This window comes from Schistocerca piceifrons, chromosome 2 (genome assembly GCF_021461385.2).
Source record: "Schistocerca piceifrons isolate TAMUIC-IGC-003096 chromosome 2, iqSchPice1.1, whole genome shotgun sequence".
NCBI lineage: Eukaryota > Metazoa > Arthropoda > Insecta > Orthoptera > Acrididae > Schistocerca > Schistocerca piceifrons.
The window spans coordinates 651,026,399-651,050,086 of record NC_060139.1 but is presented as its reverse complement, the minus strand read 5'-3'; the positions used below and the strand labels follow the sequence as shown (position 1 = coordinate 651,050,086).

At 38.4% G+C, this 23,688-nt stretch overlaps 1 protein-coding gene across 1 annotated transcript in view; it reads right to left on the bottom strand.

The window, feature by feature from the left end:
* LOC124775188 (Golgi to ER traffic protein 4 homolog) overlaps positions 1–23,688 on the bottom strand; it is a 72,964-nt gene that overhangs the window by 36,137 nt on the left and 13,139 nt on the right. The window contains exon 4 of the mRNA XM_047250028.1: positions 12,025–12,167. Within this exon, the coding sequence (XP_047105984.1) occupies positions 12,025–12,167 (143 nt within the window). The remainder of the gene's footprint in view (positions 1–12,024; positions 12,168–23,688) is intronic.

Sequence of the window (23,688 nt, the reverse complement as noted above, 5' to 3'; positions counted from 1 at the left end):
CTCATTAGTTATGTGATCTACCCATCTAATCTTCAGCATTCTTCTGTAGCACCACATTTCGAAAGCTTCTATTCTCTTCTTGTCCAAACTATTTATCGTCCATGTTTCACTTCCATACATGGCTACACTCCATACGAATACTTTCAGAAATGACTTCCTGACACTTAAATCAATACAGGATGTTAACAAATTTCTCTTCTTCAGAAACGCTTTCCTTGCCATTGCCAGCCTGCATTTTATATCCTCTCTACTTCGACCATCATCAGTTATTTTGCTCCCCAAATAGCAAAACTCCTTTACTACTTTAAGTGTCTCATTTCCTAATCTAATTCCCTCAGCATCACCCGACTTAATTAGACTACATTCCATTATCCTTGTTTTGCTTTTGTTGGTGTTCATCTTATATCCTCCTTTCAAGACACTGTCCATTCCATTCAACTGTTCTTCCAAGTCCTTTGCTGTCTCTGACAGAATTACAATGTCATCAGCGAACCTCAAAGTTTTTATTTCTTCTCCATGGATTTTAATACCTACTCCGAATTTTTCTTTTGTTTCCTTTACTGCTTGCTCAATATACAGATTGAACAACATCGGGGAGAGGCTACAACCCTGTCTTACTCCCTTCCCAACCACTGCTTCCCTTTTATGTCCCTCGACTCTTATAACTGCCATCTGGTTTCTGTACAAATTGTAAATAGCCTTTCGCTCCCTGTATTTTACCCCTGCCACCTTTAGAATTTGAAAGAGAGTATTCCAGTCAACATTGTCAAAAGCTTTCTCTAAGTCTACAAATGCTAGAAACGTAGGTTTGCCTTTCCTTAATCTTTCTTCTAAGATAAGTCGTAAGGTCAGTATTGCCTCACGTGTTCCAGTGTTTCTACGGAATCCAAACTGATCTTCCCCGAGGTTGGTTTCTACTAGTTTTTCCATTCGTCTGTAAAGAATTCGTGTTAGTATTTTGCAGCTGTGACTTATTAAGCTGATAGTTCGGTAATTTTCACATCTGTCAACACCTGCTTTCTTTGGGATTGGAATTATTATATTCTTCTTGAAGTCTGAGGGTATTTCGCCTGTTTCATACATCTTGCTCACCAGATGGTAGAGTTTTGTCAGGACTGGCTCTCCCACGGCCGTCAGTAGTTCCAATGGAATATTGTCTGCTCCGGGGGCCTTGTTTCGACTCAGGTCTTTCAGTGCTCTGTCAAACTCTTCACGCAGTATCATATCTCCCATTTCATCTTCCTCAACATCTTCTTCCATTTCCATAATATCGTCCTCAAGTACATCGCCCTTGTATAGACCCTCTATGTACTCCTTCCACCTTTCTGCTTTCCCTTCTTTGCTTAGAACTGGGTTTCCATCTGAGCTCTTGATATTCATACAAGTCGTTCTCTTATCTCCAAAGGTCTCTTTAATTTTCCTGTAGGCGGTATATATCTTACCCCTAGTGAGATAGGCCTCTACATCCTTACATTTGTCCACTAGCCATCCCTGCTTAGCCATTTTGCACTTCCTGTCGATCTCATTTTTGAGACGTTTGTATTGCTTTTTGCCTGTTTCACTTACTGCATTTTTATATTTTCTCCTTTCATCAATTAAATTCAATATTTCTTCTGTTACCCAAGGATTTCTACTAGCCCTCGTCTTTTTACCTACTTGATCCTCTGCTGCCTTCACTACTTCATCCCTCAAAGCTACCCATTCTTCTTCTACTGTATTTATTTCCCCCATTCCTGTCAATTGCTACCTTATGCTCTCCCTGAATCTCTGTACAACCTCTGGTTCTTTTAGTTTATCCAGGTCCCATCTCCTTAAATTCCCACCTTTTTGCAGTTTCTTCAGTTTTAATCTAAAGGTCATAACCAATAGATTGTGGTCAGAGTCCACATCTGCCCCTGGAAACGTCTTACAATTTAAAACCTGGTTCCTAAATCTCTGTCTTACCATTATATAATCTGATACCTTTTAGTATCTCCAGGGTTCTTCCATGTATACAACCTTCTTTCATGATTCTTAAACCAAATGTTAGTTATGATTATGTTGTGCTCTGTGCAAAATTCTACCAGGCGGCTTCCTCTTTCGTTTCTGTCCCCCAATCCATATTCACCTACTATGTTTCCTTCTCTCCCTTTTCCTACACTCGAATTCCAGTCACCCATGACTATTAAATTTTCGTCTCCCTTCACAATCTGAACAATTTCTTTTATTTCATCATACATTTCTTCAATTTCTTCGTCATCTGCAGAGCTAGTTGGCATATAAACTTGTACTACTGTAGTAGGTGTGGGCTTCGTATCTATCTTGGCCACAATAATGCGTTCACTATGCTGTTTGTAGTAGCTTACCCGCATTCCTATTTTCCTATTCATTATTAAACCTACTCCTGCATTACCCCTATTTGATTTTGTGTTTATAACCCTGTAGTCATCTGACCAAAAGTCTTATTCCTCCTGCCACCGAACTTCACTAATTCCCACTATAACTTCAACCTATCCATTTCCCGTTTTAAATTTTCTAACCTACCTGCCCGATTAAGGGATCTGACATTCCACGCTCCGATCCGTAGAACGCCAGTTTTCTTTCTCCTGATAACGACATCCTCTTGAGTAGTCCCCGCCCGGAGATCCGAATGGGGGACTATTTTACCTCCGGAATATTTTACCCAAGAGGACGCCATCATCATGTAATCATACAGTAAAGCTGCATGCCCTCGGGAAAAATTACGGCTGTAGTTTCCCCTTGCTTTCAGCCGTTCGCAGTACCAGCACAGCAAGGCCGTGTTGGTTATTGTTATAAGGCCAGATCAGTCAATCATCCAGACTGTTGCCCTTGCAACTACTGAAAAGGCTGCTGCCCCTCTTCAGGAACCACACGTTTGTCTGGCCTCTCAACAGATACCCCTCCGTTGTGGTTGCACCTACGGTACGGCTATCTGTATCGCTGAGGCACGCAAGCCTCCCCACCAACGTCAAGGTCCATGGTTCATGGGGGGGGATGAAATGAAATACGTAAAAAAAAAATTCATCACCTATTTGGTCAGACTTGCATGGACCCTTTTGAGAAACATAAGAAACCTGTAACAAAAGTGTGCGAGATATAACATTTGATCATTATTCTAAAAATAAAAGTCCTTTTGTCAATCTCATACTATGAAAATCATTGTGTCCAACATGTTATTCTAAGATATTTGTAATTCACAAGAAAAAGGATAGTGAAACCTCAGATACAGAATTTTGTGACTTATCAGCAACCATTAAAAAAGTAGATATGGCTTTTGAAATCCTGGGTATATTGCCTGCTAGTAAAATTAGAAAACTAAGTCAAGATAAAAGATCAAGTGCCTTGAATACAAAAACTGAGAAAGTGGCAGCTACAGTCAAAAAGAATTTGGAAGTTTCATTTCAAAATACAATTTGTACTAAAACAGATGGAAGTTCTAAAACTTCACCAACTGAATATGATGATTTGATAGAAAAACTAAAAACTAAATGCAGTACTTCAAACAAAGAGGATAAAATTAAGATTACCAGTTTACTGCCAAATTCTTGGAGTCGAGCAAAAGTTAGTGATGAATTTAATGTGTCAGAACGTCTTGTTAAGTTAACTAGGCAATTAGTAAAACAACATGGAATTTTACCCGCATTACAAAAGAAAAGTGAATCTAATTTGGTAGATGAAAACACAATCATTAAAGTTATTAAGTATTATGATGATGACAAATAACAGCCATTTGATGACTGGCAAAAAATACTGTGTTTCTGTGAAAGAAAATGGTTCTAAGACTCAAAGGCAAAAAAGGTTAATATTGTGTAATTTAAATTAACTATTCACTGAATTTAAAAAAGAAAATTCTGACATTAAAATTGGAAGATCAAAGTATTGCGGGTTGAGACCACAATGGTGTATTGTTGCAGGGGCAGCTGGCACCCATAATGTTTGTGTTTCTTTGTATCATCAGAAAGTAAAGTTGATGATAAATGGGGCCAATCTTAAAGTTGACTATAAAGAGCTTCTGGAAGTTACAGTATGCAATATTGACAGTTATAATTGTATGATCAAGGGAAAATGTGAGGATTGTCCAGGCAAACAAGCCTTACTTGACATGTTTGAAGAATCCGAAGAAGACGATTTGATGCCCGACAATATAAAATAAAAACAATGGGTGACGAGACAGAACTGAAATGATGACAGTCATAAAAATCATGAGAAGAGTTTTCTGAAGTGTTGGTGGTTAACCTTGAAAATGCATCATTTTATTGCAAAAGCTCAAAGTACATTTTTGAAATACAAAATGCAAACCTTGGTAGCTGATGAATGCTTAGTTCTTGCTGACTTTTCGGAAAACTATTCCTTTGTTGTTCAAGATGAAGTACAAGGGCACCATGGGGTAAACAAACAGGCCACAGTTAATTCATTTGCATTCTATTATAAAGATGAAGATAAACTAATGAGCCACAGCTTTTGTGTCGTAAGTGACTACCTTGAACACAACACTATAGCAGTGCACATTTTTCAACTAACATTAACAAACTACATTAAACAGCACCACCCTCCCATAAAAAAACTGATTTATTTTTCAGATAGGGCAGCAAGTCAATATAAAAACAACAAAAAATTTATTAACATCTCCTTTCATACAGAAGATTTTGGGTTTGATGTAGAATGGCACTTTTTCACTTCATGCCATGTGAAGAATGTTTGTGATGGTGTCGGGGGTACAACGAAGCGAGCTCTTACCAAAGCAAGTCTGCAGTGGACCTATGACAAACATATCATAACACCTCAAGAAATGTTTGAATTCAGTAAAAAAACATATCAAAGGAATTGCCTACCTTTTTGTAAAATGTGAGGAAACACAAGAAGGCTATGACAGTGTCTTGAAGGAAAGGTACAACACTTGTCAGCAGATTAAAGGCACTCGATCTTTTCACTGTTTTGTACCCCATTTACACAACTTATTGAGGTGTAAGATCACATCCACTACGCCTGATAGTGAACTTCACCAGTGTGGAAAACTTGAACAACTGGTTCTTCAAAATAAAGACATAGTGGCTTGTGTTTACGATGAACAGTGGTAGATTGGTGAAGTTGATAATATTGACTGTCAAAACCAAAATGTACATGTATTTTATCACACTCCAGGACCAAGGACATCTTATAAAAAAAATTGAGAAGGATCAAGTTTGGATGCCACTTAAAAATGTACTAAGGAAGCTGTCTTCCATGGAATTTACAACTGTGACTGGGCGAACTTGTAATCTAACACCCAAACTGAGAGAACAAATGTCTCAAATGTTCAATGAGCGATGTACTAAAAACAAATAACAAGAGAGCAATATAATGTAATCAGTAGGCTTATTTTCGATAAAAAAAGTAAGTAATCATAGATATGATTAAATTATAACTGATACATTTTATTCCATAAGCCTAGATATCGCAGATGTTAAAAAACGTATTTCTGACTCATGTTTGTAATATTTTTTCCATAACTTCCAATTGAATTTCAAAGTTGAAATTTATACTGAAGTTTGATAGCATAAAGGTCTATTAACTGTGAAATTTTCAGATTTTTATTTGGTCCCCCAACAAAGACACTACAGACCACAAAATGGAAAAATTTTAAAAATCCATTTTTAAAAATAGTGTACTTTTTTACGTGTATGCTGCTCACTATTGATACTTTATAAAAACTAACTATACTATACACCATAATAGCGGAAAAAATATTAAAGCTGAGAAACTAATCTTTCTTTGGAAAACTACTGTCCAAAAATTGAGTTTTTTTTAATTTGTGGCTTATAACTTTGAATTATTAAAAATATATTAAAGAATACATTCAGCTAAGTGATAATGATGTTAATTTGTAGCCCAGAGTGTGTTGAACTAAATGCATTTTATCTGAAAGGCTTAGGACAATCCATTACTGAATAATTGTAAAAAATGTAGATGCTTGCAAATACAAAAAAATGCAAGCGGCCTGGAACAAATGTGGCCACCATTTCAAAATAATAAACAATAAATTATTTTAAAACACTATTTAGGTGTCTATTAAACACTGGGGAATTCACCCAGCAAATATAAAATTTTTCTGAGATGGCCAAGTAACCAATTACTTTTTTCTTGGACCACTTGGTATGGATTGACCCCTTCCTGTCAGATCAGATGCTGTGTTTGATTCCTCTGCTTTCACACTGACCAGATCAATAAAGCCATGATGCTTACCTTTCCAACTGACTACCACAGAAACACTACAGCCAAGAAGAGGACAGTACCCTCCGCTCCTTCACCAGTTTATTCCGTCAGCATGGCCTGTAGATAGGAAGCTACTCCCCAATGAATCTCTTTGGTGTTGGTTTTCTCTGTGGAGTGTCTCTTCAGTCCAAAATGGAGTTGTGCTCTTTTACACACACTAAATAACAGACTTTGTTCCTGATCCTGGCATCTCCGCAGCAATATGTGTTGGACTTCCATCATACAAAACAATGGGGCGTTACCTATACGAATCAATTGGCCAGGTTGCACTGTACATGGCTGGGGACAGACAAGGAAATTGAACACATGATCATTCATTGCTGACAACATGCCTGTTCCTCATCAACAGTTTTTTGACTGGCTCGTACCAGTTGGCCGCTGGCAACAAATTCACACCAATTTTGCAGGGTCATTTTGGAGTTTCGTGGATGCTTTTTCAAAATGTCCTTTTTGGTCACAATTCATTCCTTGACATCGGCCAGCAAGTTTGAGCTCTAGTAACTATATTCTGCCAAGAAGAATTACCAGTTACTATTGTATCTAATAATGGCCCACAACTGACTTCAGCGAATTTCTGTCTTTCTGTAAGGCCAATGGCATCACCTACATCAGATCAGCACCATTCTCACCACAATCTAAAGAAGCAGAAAATCATACCTTCAAGGTACAGATGTCAAAATTATGGCATTTCCACAACAAAGAAAATGCTCTGCTCCTTTTCGTATCAATACCATATGATGTCTTATGGAGATAAGTCACCAGCTGAATTTCTGCATCCTCCATCCTCCTCCATCCACCTTGGTCCCAAGGCACTTTTCTGTATCCCTCAAAATTCCAGGTCAGTACCCAAGTATATGTTTTCAAAGTGGTCACTGATGGGAACCTAGGATTATAATCGGACATGTGGGCAGAGCAACCTATGTTATTTGGGAGGATCAGGACACAGTTATCACAGACACCAGAATCAGTCGTGGTCTCATGCTATCCCCAATCCTGCTGCAAACCTTTCTGTTTCTGAGAATGTTCAAACTGACTGTTTCTCCTCCGGCAGTTATCCACAGCAGGTTTGGTACCAATTGCCTGGCACTCCCAGCAGGGTTCCTGCATCAAGGACACCACCACCACACCACAGCCATAGCAGCTTGTGTCATCTCAGCCACGGATGTCGCACCCTCCATCGCTGCAGCCCCAGCCGTTGCAGGCCCTGGTGTTGCAGCCTGCATCATAGCAGTCCACGGCACTGACATTGCTGTAGTCGTCACCATAGGCATCGTGCCTTCTGCCTTCCCGGCCATCCTCCTCTTCGCCGTTGGCTACTGAGACACCTCTGGACCTGGATTTGCCTATTTCAGCAGGGGATTGCTCCCACCAGGATGGAAAGGAGGTGCATTCTGTCACCTGTTTTTCCAGAGGCCTTTGCAGCAAATGTTGGAACGCATGTCCGTCACTTCCGGACAGAGCTTCTGCCCTCGTTTTGAGAAGGAAAAATGTGGTGTCATCAATCCCTACAACATGGTGCTTGATGCCAAATGGCTGCAGGTCAGCTGTCTCACAGCCCATAGCTAGCAAATCCAGTTCACACAAGCACCGCCCATCTGGAAGGCACACGCACGGCTGCTGCACATAGCTGCCTCCACAGCACCGTAGTAACACCCAGCCGCAATGTTCTCACAAAATAGCTGCACACCGATGACACTCTCGTCACACCATGCCAAACACTCAGATCACCCTCAACAGGACTTCGACTGTGTTTGGAACAGGACTATTTTGGTATTTCTTCAACTCGGCACTCTGATCACCAGTGTCATCCGCTGACTTTGTGAAGTGCCATCCCAGTGGCAGTGCCAGCCAATCACATAAGTTGTATATAATTCTGTTTCGTGTCTTCAATGGTAGAGGAATAAACCGTGCTGATTACTCATGCCTTCTGTAATTTGTTGTACCTCCATTCATGGATACAACAGAGACTACTGGTCGTGCCTACAACCACTTCTTTTCCACTAGTACCATAATCAGTTCTTCCACTTCAGTCTGTCCTTTGACCCATTTGGTTTCTCTTCTTGTACCTCTCTGTAATTCTCAATGTGCATCATTCAGCTTTTCACTAGCTAGCCATGCTCAGTTTTTTGTTTTAACTGTTTCCCACCAAAGTCCATGCCTCGCTCCCAGTCGTCAAAACTGGTGATACAAAAGGACTGTGGACTTTCCTTTTCAGATATATCAAAAGCTTAATTTTTAGAAACCATATTTACCTGTTTTCATTTAAAAGCACAATGTTATCTGCTGGGTAAAGATGACTACATTACTTCTATTGATATAGATATTCTTGTTAGAATGAACGAGTAGTACTATTAACTTTTCAATGTATTGGTAACACATTATTCTGAGCTTCTGTAATTGACTTGTAAAGCAAGCTTGAAAGTTTTTCTACAGAGTTCCTCAATACACTTACAAAGTTTGATTGCGCGAAAGGCCAATACTCCAGTATCATGAATAAACCAAAGGCACTTCAGGCAGGAGCCATTAATATGTAGCTACAGCTACTTACAAATTCATCAGTATACAAACATAAACTGAATTAATACCTTGTTTCTCAGGGTCCATTCATGCTGATTTTGTAGCAATTAAGTCAAAAACTTTCTCAAAATCCATGAATCTCAGACAAAATAGCAACTCATAGTAATTACTCTATTCTGCAATTTCATTGATGACTAGCAAAGGATCAACATGCTATATCAGTTTCCAAAGCCAACTGATTACTTCACCAGATTAAAATCCCAACTTTATTCGTAAGTGGCTGGTTATGTCTTACATTACAGAAATGTCAGTAATTTTTGTTTCCAAGAATACTAACTTGTGAAGCATGGCAGTTACAACACTGAAAATCCTACTCCCCCCTCCACCCAATCTCCCCAGGAACCAGGTCATCTACTTCTTCACATACATGACTTATCTTGAATGTACCACACTTATATGACTGGTGGCCAATTCCTAGCCATCTCCTTAACTGCCCATCCTTTCCCTTCACCCCTTCTTCCCCTGTCCACTTTCTTGTTTATCTTATTCATTTCACAGAACTCCCTTCTTCCCAGTCAGGTTGCAGTGTTGGGACAATCTCTCTCTCTCTCTCTCTCTCTCTCTCTCTCTCTCTCTCTCTCTCTCTCTCTCTCTGTGTGTGTGTGTGTGTGTGTGTGTGTGTGTGTGTGTGTGTGTGTGTGTGTGTGTGTGTGGAGATAGGGGGGTAGGGGTGTCCAGTAGAACATTAACCAAAAAAGTTCCAAATACTGATTATATGCCTGTCAATAGCTCGAGATCTCAATTAGAATGTGAATGATCATATTCATTCTTTACATTGTTTGTATTCCATCACTCCACCATACAGAATATCCAAAAGTGCACTAATTTGTTTGTTTTTTGGTTTTGCATTGTTCATGTGTTCACTGTTTCTCTTATCAATTTTTTTCTTTTTCTTTCTCCAAACCTCAAGATGCTCATAGATTCTGAGGGTTATCTGCCACAACAGGTTTTTAACTGTGATGAGACAGATTTATTCTGGAAAAAGTTGCTGAAGTGTACCTCTGTAACAGCCAAGGAGAATGCACTGCCCAATCACAAGCCAATGAAAGACTGTCTAACATTGCTATTCTGTGCTAATGCAAGCAACAATTTGAAAATTAAACCACTACATGTTTATCATTCAGAAACTCCATGAGCCTTCAAGAAGTGTACAGTCCATAAGAGTAGGCTGAATGTGATGTGGAGTACCAACAACCAGATCTTTTTCGGGTTTGGATCAATGAACTGTTTGCTCCTTCGGTGGAAAAATATTTCCTTGAGCTAAATCTGCCACTCCATGTCTTGCTTGTTATGAACAATGCTCCTGCCCTTTCTCCAGGCCTACAACACCATCCCCTTGAAGAATTTCAATTTATCAAGATCCAATTTCTGCCTCCCAACACCACTCCATTACTTCAGCTGGTGGATCAACAGATTATTTCGAACTTCAAGAAACTCTACACTAAAGCACTCTTCAAGCATTGCTTTGAGTTAACTGAAGCTACCAATCTCACTCTCAGAGTTTTGGAAATATCACTTCAACATTGTTGCCTGCATCAAGATGATAGAAAAGGCTTGGAAGGGGTCACCAAGAGAACACTCACTTCTGCTCGGAAGAAGCTTTGGCTGGAGTGCACTGCCGAATATGACTCAGACATTTGAGACAGTACCTGTGGAGCCTGTAGTTAATGAGATTGTGTCTTTGGCCAAGAGCATTGGACTAGAAGTGGATAACAATGATATCTATGAACTCGTGGAAGATCACAGCCAAGAAATGACCACTGAAGAGCTCAAGGAGTTGCAGTGTTTCGCAGCAAAAAGTTGTGGAGTTCTTAGGAGGAGGAGGAGGAGGAGGAGGCAGTAACAGCAAAGCAGCAATCTTCTGGCGCAATAAGAGAAATGCTAAAAGCATGGGAACTGGTTGCACCACACGTCAAAAATCATCACCCTAATAAAGCTTCGGCTACGTACACTACAGATTTATTTGACAATAATACTGTGTCACATTTTCACCAAGTGTTGAAGCATCAGCAGAAACAAATGACTGTAGACAGCTTCCTAGTAAAAAAGAATTAGTTACATATCATGAATAATAAAGAACATAACACTGCATGTACAATTTTCTTTGAATGAATAGCATGACTAAGATAAAACTTTTAGTACTTTCTGTGCATGTAAAGCATTATTATGTTTACATTAATTTATATGGGATAAATTGTTTCGCTTAAGTGTTTCACTCTATGAGTAAGATTCTGGAACAAATTATGCTCACTATGTGAGGTTTCACTGTATTTACGTCATATCTCTTTTACTAAATTTTAATATTATTCTTTCAATTCAGTCAGATTCCTATTTTTGTATATACCCTTTTAACATTTTTTTCTGTTACAGGTGAATGAAATGTTGAGTTTTCACTTAAGCACAAGGGAATGAAACAGTAAGCCTGGACATCAAATGGCATTGTGGAAATGCTGAATACAATGTTTCTTTAAAATGTAATTTGAATTTTGCATTATTTCATTTGTCTGTGATGTTCACATATTTTTGTCAACATCATATAAATAGAAAAAGACCTTAAAAGCCTAACTTTAAAAAATGGTCTTTGGTAAGTAGTAAATGTAACAATGTCAATTCACATGTAAAACCATTAACATGTTATTTAGACCAAACACTCAGAGCTGGGAAAAATTTGAGGCAAACATCCCATGATGATTAATGATTTTTTCCAAGTATTAAGAGATGTTGACAGTCACCTAATGAAAATGTTACTCGATTCTTGTATGACACTGACATTCCAGTACACTTGTCAAACTTTGCACCATCTGACTGCAGTAAACTTCAAAACTTTTGGGCGCCCTTCATCTACAGCCCATTTACTTGTTTGCATAATAAAGACTCAAGAAGGCCTGCAGCGATGAGACACTTCATGTGTGTGCACCTGCAAGAAGACACTCAGCAAAACAAAAAGAGATATGATGATTGTTTTTAAGAATTAAGAGCTGCATTAGTTGTACCGAACATTATTCTGAAAACTGAATGATCCTGCACTGCAAAAGCTTCCTAGTACACATTTATTGTCTTTCCTCAGAATGATTTTTACAGTAGCTCCAAGAAGCAGAAAATATTAACAATGTTCTCCACTTAATATAGGTTCTTATAGAGAAAAACAAAGAGTACTGTATTCTGTAGAACAGAAAAAATAAACTTATAACCCACCTTTCCAGTAAACTTGTGCTATGTACTGATGTAAATTTGGATGTCCATTTCGGTGTTCCTTCAATCCTTTCGTGGACCACTGTAAAGCATTACTGAGGAACGTTTCCCTTTCAGGTATCTCTGGTCCTATCATTTCAAAAAGCCTGTAGGGAATGAGCAAAATAAATAGCACAGAAAGAAATCATACATTACAAGTGACCTTTAAAATAAAAACAAAAATAAAAGTGCAGATATTTGTCTCTAATTCACAGAAAAATTAGAAGGTAACAATCACTTCATGGTTGGAAGCAATACAATCTGAAGGGTAATGTATCATTTTGATGGTTGATAAAGAATTTCCGTTTAGTATTTTCCGGCTCTATAACTTAACTTTCCAAAAAATACTGATTCTGCAACATCACAATGAAACTGACTAACATTCCCACTCAGAGTACAAATTTCATTGGAACAGGAAGCAGATTCAGTGGAATATTTTCACCTATGTGCTTTTTTTTAATAAAAAAAAATGCAGTGATAAAAAACATATCAAGAGGCCATCATTACATGTTTCTCACTAAAATTTAGCTTTTGCATGGGAGAGACTTAAAAACAGGGGGATAAAGAAAAAGATGGAAGTAAATGCTCATGTTTTATCTTTCAGATATAGTCCATTGCTTGCATAATTGTCAGTGTTAGTTTTCAATGTGCATGCTACTGAATCACATAGATTCAATTTATATTATGAGGCCTACCATAGACGGTTTTCCAAAATCTAAGTGTTAATCAAGAGTGATGTTTGCTCTTTTAAAGAATTTAGTGTTTCAACACAATGGAATGCCCTGCTTAATTCACAATCAAAGTAATATATTCACACCAAGACAGAACTATTTAACAAAAACCTCTTGGACCCCAATTGGTGAAAGTCAGTATACAATAACTTCACAAAATTGAGAGCTTTTGCAAATTTTTTTTCTCGCATGCATTTTCACGAAATGCTGTACTGCCACCCCTGAGCACCTGGCCAACTCTCTCTGGTAGAGGCGCTTAAAAACAGATTTTAATCTGTAGGCTGTTGACAACTGTTGATATGCAAGTTACGATCTACCACATAAAATTTTACAAATACAGTCACACTTTAGGAGATTTGTTTTAGGTCTCATAGCTACACAGAAAGGCAGCATGACGAGTCAAAACCAGCTATCTTTTTCTAGGCTACATGTATTGGAGGAGACATACAAAAAGATAACTGCTAAATGATGATATCGCTAGACATGAAGAAACTCTGTTGGAACATTATCATCATGCAAACGAGTAATGTTGACCCATAGCTCTGAGATTAAGAAGAACTCCAGTCTGAGCTGAGACTGCTCTGAGCATAGCTCTATCAGAAAGTAACATTGTTCACATATCTCACCAAATTCAAACTATTTGAAAATCTCTTCTGTGAGAAAATGAAAATATGATAAGAGTAACAACAGAAAATGACAAAAGTATGATGAAGTTTGAGTAAGACTACACAGAAATGTATGTTTTTAGAACCACATTTGAACAATTCAGATGGCAGACAGTATGATTACCAAGAGAGAGAATTGTACCAACATACCTCTTTAAATATCAATTTTGTTTGAGAGATTAATCAGAAATGCAGATTAGTAATAATGAAGAAAATGTAACTCTGTAAGTAATGCTTTATGATGTGTAAAAAATCCTGAAGAAAGGAAAGACACTATGAGCCGACAGCGCTTCAATGGAAACTGAGAAGCTTGGGGCAAAGTTATACAAAAGAAATTTGCTCAGTTCTTAACAAATGTCCGAAGTTGAAAGCAATTCTTCAAACTCTAACAATGCTGTAATTATTATATTATGCAAAAAGGAGACTTGAGAAAATAATCTGTAATGTAGAAGACATTCACTGAACTAACCACACACAAAAAAAGTTTTCTTTTAATCAAGGAAATGAATAAGCTGCCTTTGGAAGTGGATACAGCACAATGTGTCACTTGCAAGTCATGAATGAAATCACAGAAAACAATGATGAGCATGAAATACTACCACATCTAGGATACAGGGACTTTGAGGAAACTTTTGGCTTGGCTTCAACATGATCTATACTACAGTAGTACCCTCCAAGAGAGGAAAAAAAAGCTGGTTTAAGCTACGTAAGTTTAATAAAGAATATATGCATCAATGCTTCCATTAGACTTGAAAGCTGTAGTGAGGAAATCAGAACTGAGAGAACAATCAGTCAAAGAAACTACATAACGACAAAACTATTCATAGCACTCTTAGATGAAATTCTCAGATCCCTGAACTGGTGAAATAAGAAGGGGGATAATATTGTGTGTTAACAGGGTATACCTGAATCAGTTTTGTTTTGATGATTACACTGTGATGTTTCAAGACACAAAGGAACAGCAGACATTGGCTGTGAATGGGCACTGACTGAAATCAATGAGTACCGTATTTACTCGAATCTATGCCGCACTCGAATCTAAGCCGCACCCGAAAAATGAGACTCGAAATCAAGGAAAAAAAATTTTCCCGAATCTAAGCCGCTCCTGAAATTTGAGACTCGAAATTCAAGACGAGAGAAAAGTTTTAGACCGCCCCTCCAAATCGAAAAACAGTTGGTCCATTGTAACGTGAAACACAATTGAGGTCGAATGGATGAAGATACAGATACAGTAGTTTGGTTCGAGTCGTAAGCTTAACAGTTAAGCTTTACCAGGTAGCCATTGCTATGCATCAGACGCTCCGTCCGTATTTATACAGGTACCCTTACTTTTTCACGTGCTTCGTCTGGTTTGAATTGATTGCTTGTACTGCTTTGACCTGATGAGTGCCGTTCTCTTTGTTATAGGTATTTATGTCACTCTAAGCTGAAAATGCATTATTGTACTGTATCATGCATTGTTGGTTACATTCTGATAATGCGTGTTTAAGACCTGTCGCCGCTCGCGGCATGGCTTGCTTTTGTGCACGCTACCGCGGCTCACAATTAAAAAAAAAAAAAAAGAAAAAGAGAGAGGAATTGTCTAATAAGCGAAACAATGGCGCGAGTCTGCTATTTGTTGTTACTTAAACTGCTGCTTTCTTTGATAATGATCAACAAGAACCAAATAATAGACTGCGTGTGATGGAAGATGTTCTGAACGAGAGATTGGCGAAAATTTTTCTCCATTTGAAAATCTTTGCAGACGACTCTTTAGAACATTACATTCTGCACAGAAATTAGCGTCATCTTAGATTTTAAAATCTCGTCAGTTGCCATGCTTAGTTTCTGACTGTATCACTATTCAGCATAAGAATAATACGAATATAAACATAACATGATATGTATATTCTTCCGCGTTTGCTGTTCTAGTTTCGTAGTTTATTAGGCAGACAGGATTCAAATGAAATAGCAGCAAACATGAAAGAATACATGGCATAATGTTTACATTCTTCTACCTTTTAATTTATTTACCGGTGCAGAGGTTTTGGCGCCAGTATTTATCTTTGTGCCTGCAAAGCATCCCTGTGTAGCGCGACATATATTTGACGGCAGAAGTTAGTTGTGGCGACACCTACCAACATTTTTCAGAACTTCTGCTTACTTTGCACTCGATTCTAAGCCGCAGGCGGTTTTTTGGATTACAAAAACCGGAAAAAAAGTGCGGCTTAGATTCGAGTAAATACGGTAAGTCGAAAATTGGTGCCACACCGGGATTCAAACCCGGGGCTCCTGCTTATTCGCAGATGCTCTGACCACTAAGCGATCTGGACATAATGGTCATCGCAACTGCTTCTACTTCTGGTGTAACAGAATACAGGACAACACTAGCACACACAGATGAGAAGCTGAAGTAATTACAATGAAGGCATGTTAAGTAAGTTGGTTTAAGATTTTATATATTTTTTGTATTATTGGAATTGTTTATTACATGAATGTTTGTTTCTTTGTTGCATGTTGAGACGAAGACTGACATAGTAAGCCATCGGTAAACTCTTCATTGTGGTGGCAAAATATGCTGTATTCGCCCATTGGAACAAAGTCCCTTCTCATGTGATGTCAAGAAGGTTCTGCTTGCGATTGTTGCTAACGTCTAGTTTTCACTGAACAGTAACTGGCACAACTGCAATTAAATGAAAAAAAGAATGTCTGTACATCTTTAATGGAAATATAATCATTTAGTGAGTGAGTCAGTCTGCTGATGACAGCTAGTCAAGTCATCCATACTGTCTTATGAACTGTGAAAGAAATAAATGTGTTCCGAGTTGAAATTGAATTTCACAGTGTTCTTAGTTGTGGACTGGAAAGATTGTTTACTTTCAAAAGATGATTTGGCAACAGTTCACATGCAGTGCGTACATATAATTCCGGAGAACTTGCTGAAGAATTTTAGTCTGGTTCATTTATTGAGAAAGTTAACACAGTGCGAGATAGGCGAGTCTGCTGCATATATGAACAATACATAGCACCTCTGACTGATTACCATAAAAATTAGTAGTTTTTATAATAACAAGTGAATTTAATTTTGTCCAATCCAGTCCTACCCTGTTAAAATGGAGCTGCATGTTTAAGAAGGAAAAATTTAATAATTCATTTCATAAATTTGGTTGTGGCTAATGCACTGGTAATTGAAATTTGAACACGGTCAAAGTGATTTATTGAAAATGCAAATTATTCTAAATCCAATACTTTGGACCAGAATCATAACACCACACCTGGTGACACACACATAGGGCACTGGAGAGACTAAGACTGGAGAATCAATGGAAGAGGGCTCAAATGAGCTGGTTGTACATGTGGGCAAAAGCGTAACCTGCAACTGCCAATGACTTTGAGAAGAGGTCATCAAGCTGACAATGCAGGCTGCAGATGACAATGAGACATCACAACTTGATGGTGACTGCCAGATATATTTGCTGTTTGGAGATGGCAATCTACACCACATTCCAGCTAACAGTCAACCATTAATGCCGGCACTGGAAGAGTTGTGTAGTGTTGTGTAAAACTATAAGGTGAAGTGTTGTGCAAGCTCGAGAAGATAGTTTAGTGATTATGTATTTGTATTGTGATGTGTCTAAACTATAATTAGTTACCACATCTGTGGAAAATTTTTGATGAGGATGACATGCTTTTGCAGGTCCGAATAGTAATGCAAAAAAAGGACAGTTCAAATTTGCTGTTGAATAATCTCATCATACATGTTAATAGGCAAGTACACAAGTTGACATTTCAAATCTACAGTTAAATAGTCTAAGTGCACAAGTTGTGAATATGCAATCACAATTGCAAGTGCATATTCACAAATCAAATGAAGCAGGATATATCAATGTTAAGCAAAGAGATAGTAAATTTAAAAGTACATAAGATGAAACTGACCAAAATAATTTTACAACAAGTAAGGAGATTACTGATCAAACTGATTTAGTTCCTAAACTGTTTAAATTAGAGTCCATCATGGAAGTATCATTAGATGTTGGAGGGAAATCGGAAAAAAGAATATGAAATTTGAAACCATGTTTAATCATATCAAAGAGAGAAATAAAGCATTAGAAAATTTTAAATCCAAGGTGAAAGGAAACTGCAACACATTATCTTACAGACCAGTGCAAGAAAGAGTACTCGTACTGTGGAGAAGATCATGGGTTGGAAAAGACCGCTCTCTTTGAACATACAGAACATGCAGCAGATCATTTTCAAGACACAAGCTAACAGGTTTTAAGTCTTCTATACAAAAGAGTCGTCCTATTACAGACAGAAAACATAATCTGTACAAAACCATACTAGATTTTTTAAATGGTATGGAGGAGCCACTGATAAAAATGGTTCATGGTGTTTCCACCATACCAGTGAGAATAAACCATGTTCACTGAGTAAATGGTGGAGAAGCTTAGCTCAGGCAATAGTAGACATATGGCAGGTTATTTCCCATTTTATGCCAGAAGGAGAGCTTCACCCGATTATATCTGAGAATCTTGGGCAGAAGCTACAGAATGGGCAGTTATTCACATGCAGGACTTCAAAAGCTGGGCAGATTTCTCACAGCACTTTAAATGCAACTATTGCTCAAAAAGCTAAGAACAGAAACTATCTCTGAAATTACTAGATTGTGGCCCTCATACTATAAGATGAAGAAGGTTTAGGAAATATTTTGAGTGGCACTTGAACTGAAGAAAGTTTTTAGACAAACGTATTAGTGAAAGTCAAACAATGGAAAATCCAAGATGGAATGTAACAATATTATGAAAAGGAAAATTGCTACTCCCCATACAGCAGAGATGCTGAGTCACACATAGGCGCAACAAAAAGACTGTCACAAATATAGCCTTCAGCCAGTAAGGCCTTCATCAAAATTAGATGACACACACACACACACACACACACACACACACACAACTGCAGTCTCAGGCAACTGAATCCACAGTTGCCCGTGTGCGAGTTCCATTTGTGCGAGTGTGTGTGTGTGTGTGTGTGTGTGTGTGTGTGTGTGTCATCTAATTTTGACGAAGGCCTTACTGGCCAAAAGCTATATTTGTGACAGTCTTTTCGTTGTGCCTGTCTGTGACTCAGCATCTCCGCTGTATGGCGAGTAGCAACTTTTCTTTTCACAATATTCACATTAGTGAAAGCCATCTTAATAGGGCACTTTCCAGCAGATCCTAGTATATGTGAAACAAAATAATGATTGGAAGAGATTGGCCAAAGGCTACACTGAGCTACTTACACACAAACCTCCTGATGTCAGGGACTCAGACAGGTACCAAATGTTGTGTGTCAAAGTATCAACCAAACCACCGATTTTGAGCATGCTGTGTGCTGTCGTCCAGTGGAACATGTGTAAGTCATAATTAAAAGTAACACTAGAACTACAGACTTTAGGAAATCGTATCTGTAAGCCGCTGACATTGAGACCTCTGGTAGGTGAGTTTGTAGAGTAGCAGATTGTCATACCAAAGGTCCTGAGTTCGAAACTCATTGATGGCAGATTTTTTTTCTTTTTCTTTCACTGTTATATGGGAGAACATTTTCCTGTCATCTAAAAGGACAATTCTGAGTTTATAATACTGTTCTTTTGGAAGTCTGCTTTTGCTTCATTAGTTGAAAGTAGCAAACCTATAGTGTACATTTGTACACGTAGGTGTGGTGTTATCTATACAAATGTACGCTACAGGTTTGCTACTTTCAACCAATGAAGCAAAAGCAGACTGCCAAAAGAACAGAGCTACAAACTCCAAAACGCCCTCTTGGATGTCAGAAAAATGTTTTCCCATATAACAATTTCACACGTAAACTGTTAAAAAAAAATTCGCCATGAGTGAGTTTCGATCTTGGGACCTTTAGTGTAAGTGCCATTTTGAATATGGCAGAGTAAAATCTTGCATTTTACACCAAGGAACTGGATGAGTATTAAAACATTAGCCAAAGTCACTTCCTATGAGGGGAGAGGGAACACACATTAACAATAAGTTTCAAAGCAATCATCTATACCAACATAAATGTCCAACACTTGTTGGGATGGGTTGTTTGGAGGAAGAGACCAAACATAGAGGGGTCTGACACTTGTGAGGCACTCACAATGTAGCTAGTATCTTCACTAAAAGAAAGAAATGTTGCTAAAAAAAGGGTTAATAATGGTATGGGAGGAGAAACCACTGAAGTATAGGCAACATTCGGACCAGGTAGCAGTTTCATGTGGAGGTTTATGTGGATGCAGATACGATTTCCTTGGGGACCATGGGCATCTGGGCTGAAGCAGCAGAATTGAGATAGTGTTAACTGTTTCACAATGCACGAAGATGCAAATTCACATTTCAGTTCTACCTACATATTTTTGTACCACGACCAGCTAGGAGACAGCACTCCAAACCTGATGGTGTAACATGTGCTTCATGTACAATAGTTTAGCACGTGACATCGCGCACATCTTCAAGCTATGCACCTTTCGAAAAGGAAGTTTTACATGACACTGTGGAACATTCAGTGAGTAGGCTGTTTGTTTTTGCTCTCCAGCCACGTACATAATTATTTACCACTGTAAAATAGTGAAATCTAAATAGTATTGGGTTTTTGTGCAATGCTACTAAGAATATGTAAACAGGATGTGCTGCTTTAAAGCCACAGTGACAAAGGAACTTGCCATAATGTCTATTTACAATTAACTGTATGAAGTGCGACCCAAAGTATCTGAGAATTTCACTGTAAAAATCAGGAAACTATACTTATGTCCTAATATCCAAATACCCTCAAAGTAGGCACCTTGGGCATGTATGCAATAATCCCAGCATTGTTCCCATTTCTGGAAGCACTCCTGGAAGTCCACAGGGTCAAGGTGTTCAGGCCATGCTGCAATTCCATTTGGATGTCTTCAATCAAGTTATAGCATCACCACTTCAATGCGATTTTCATCTTCAGAAACAGGTAGAAGTCACACGGGGCTAGGTCTGCTGAGTAGGCCGTTAGAAGTAGTTTACCTTGTCATGAAACTGAAGCAGATAGTTCCTGTGGGTTAGTGTGGGCACTGATGATGGTCGAAGTAGAGAGGATATAAAATGTAGACTGGCAATGGCAAGGAAAGCGTTTCTGAAGAAGAGAAATTTGTTAACATCGAGTATAGATTTAAGTGTCAGGAAGTCATTTCTGAAAGTATCTGTATGGAGTGTAGCCATGTGTGGAAGTGAAACATGGACGATAAATAGTTTGGACAAGAAGAGAATAGAAGCTTTCGAAATGTGGTGCTACAGAAGAATGCTGAAGATTAGATGGGTAGATCACATAACTAATGAGGAAGTACTGAATAGGATTGGGGAGAAGTTTGTGGCACAACTTGACCAGAAGACGGGATCGGTTGGTAGGACATGTTCTGAGGCATCAAGGGATCACCAATTTAGTATCGGAGGGCAGCGTGGAGGGTAAAAATCGTAGAGGGAGACCAAGAGATGAATACACTACGCAGATTCAGAAGGATGTAGGTTGCAGTAGGTACTGGGAGATGAAGAAGCTTGCACAGGATAGAGTAGCATGGAGAGCTGCATCAAACCAGTCTCAGGACTGAAGACCACAACAACAACAGTATGAGCACAGGTCATTCTTGGCAACCAGAATAAAATAACTGGATCCTATTAGCGACCTCCCAATTCAGATGATACAACTGCTGAAAGGTTCAAAGAAAACTTGAGTTTGATTTCAAACACATACTGACTCATACAATTATATTTGGTGGTGACTTCAATTTAACCTTGTTATGTGGGTGAAAATACACGTTTAATTCTGGAGGTATGCACAAAACATCATCCAAAAGTGTGCTAAATGCATTCTCTGAAAATTATTTTGAGCAGTCAGTTCATGAACCCACACAAATAGTACACGGTTGTGAAAACACACTTCATCTCTTAGAAACAAATAATCCTGAGCTAATAACGAGCATCAAAACGGATACAGAGATTAGTGAACACAAGGTTGTCGTAGTGAGGCTGAGGATTGTAACCCCCAAATCCTCCAAAAATAAATGAAAAATATAACTATTCGAAAAAGCAAATAAAAATTCACTTGACACCTTCCTGAGTGACAATCTCCCTCCTTCCAAATTAACAATGTAAGTGTAGACCACATATGGCTTGAATTAAAGAAATAATATCGGCAGCAATTAAGAAATTTATACCAAGTTAATTAACAAACAATGGAGCTGATCCTCCTTGGCACACAAAATGAGTCAGAACACTGTTACAGAAACAACAAAACAAACATGCCAAAATTAAACAGATGCAAAATCCCCAAGATTGGCGGTCTTCTACAGAAGCTTGTAATTTAGCGTGGACTTCAATGAGAGATGCTTATGAAACTTTCCACAATGAAACTTTGTCTCAAAATCTGGCAGGAAATCCAAAGACATTCTGGTCGTGTGTGAAGAATGCTAGTGGAAAAACAGAATGTCTTCTCTGCACGATAGCAATGGAGATACTATCAAAGACAGTGCTGCCAAAGCAGATTTGCTGAACACAGCCTTCTGAAATTCCTTCACCAAAGAAAAAGAAGTAAATATTCCAGAATTCGAATCAAGAAGAGCTGCCAACATGAGTAATATAGAAGTAGATATCCTCGGAGTAACAAAGCAACTTACATCACTTAACAAAAGCAAGTCTTACGGTCCAGATTGTATACCAGTTACGTTCCTTTCAGAGTACACTGATACAATAGCTCCATACTTAACAATCATATACAACTGTCCGTTTGATGAAAGATTCATACCTAAAGCCTGGAAAGTTGCACAGGTCACACCAAATTCAAGAAAGATGGTAGAAGTAATCCACTAAATTACAGGCCCATATCATTAATATCGATATGCAGCAGGATTTGGAACATATGTTGTGTTCAAAAATTATGAATTACCTTGAAGAAAACGGTCTATTGACACACAGTCGGAACGGATTTAAAAAACGTTCTTGTGAAACACAACTAGCTCTTTACTCACACGAAGTGTTGAGTACCATTGACAAGGTATTTCAAATTGATTTCGTATTTCTGGATTTCTGGAAGGCTTTTGACACTGTACCACACAGGTGGCTTGTAGTGAAATTGCATGGTTATGGAATTTCATCTCATTTATGTGACTGGATTTGTGATTTTCTGTCAGAGAGGTCACAGTTCGTACTAATTGATGGGAAGTCATCGAGTAAAACAGAAGCGATTTCTGGTGTTCCCAACACAGTGTTATAGGCCCTTTGCTGCTCCTTATCTAGATAAACAATTTGGGAGGCAATCTGAGCAGCCATCTTAGGTTGTTTGCAGATGATGCTGTCATTTATTGACTAATAAAGTCATCAGAAGGTCACAACAAATATCGAAACGATTCAGAAAAGATACCCGTATGGTACGAAAATTGACAATTGACCCTAAATAACGAAAAGTGTGAGATCATCCACATGAGTACAAAAAGGAATCCATTAAACTTTGGTTACACAATAAATCAGTCAACTCTAAAGGCTGTAAATTCAACTAAATACCTAAGAATTACAATTACAAATAACTTAAAATGAAAGGAACACTTAGAAAATGTTGTGGGGAAGGCTAACCAAAGGCTGCATTTTATTGGCAGGACACTTAGAAAATGTATCAGAACTACTAAAGACGTTGCCTACACTACGCTTATCCGTCCTCTTTCAGAATACTGCTGTGCGGTGTGGGATCCATACCAGATAGGGCTGATGAAGTACATCCAAAAAGTACAAGAAGGGCAGCGTGTTTTGTATTATCGCAAAACAGGGGAGAGAGCATAACTGAAATCATACAGGGTATGGGGGAGGACATAATTAAAACAAAGGCTTTTTTGTTGCGGCAGTATCTTCTCATGAAATTTCCATCACTAACTTTCTCCTCTAAACGCGAAAATATTTTGTTGACACCAACCTACGTAGGGAGGAATGATCATCATAATAAAATAAGGGAAATCAGAGCTCACACGGAAAGATATAGGTGTTTGTTCTTTCGCACACTGTATGCGATTGGAATAGTAGAGAATTGTGAAGGTGGATCGATGAATCCTCTGCCAGGCACTTAAATGTGATTTGCAGAGTATCCATGTAGATATAGATGTAGATTGCAATGTTGTTTTGACCACAAATTCCTTCCAAATGAGACACATGTGCACAGGTGCATTGTCATGATGTTCCAATCAGTCTCTGTTTTTCAACAACTCTGGC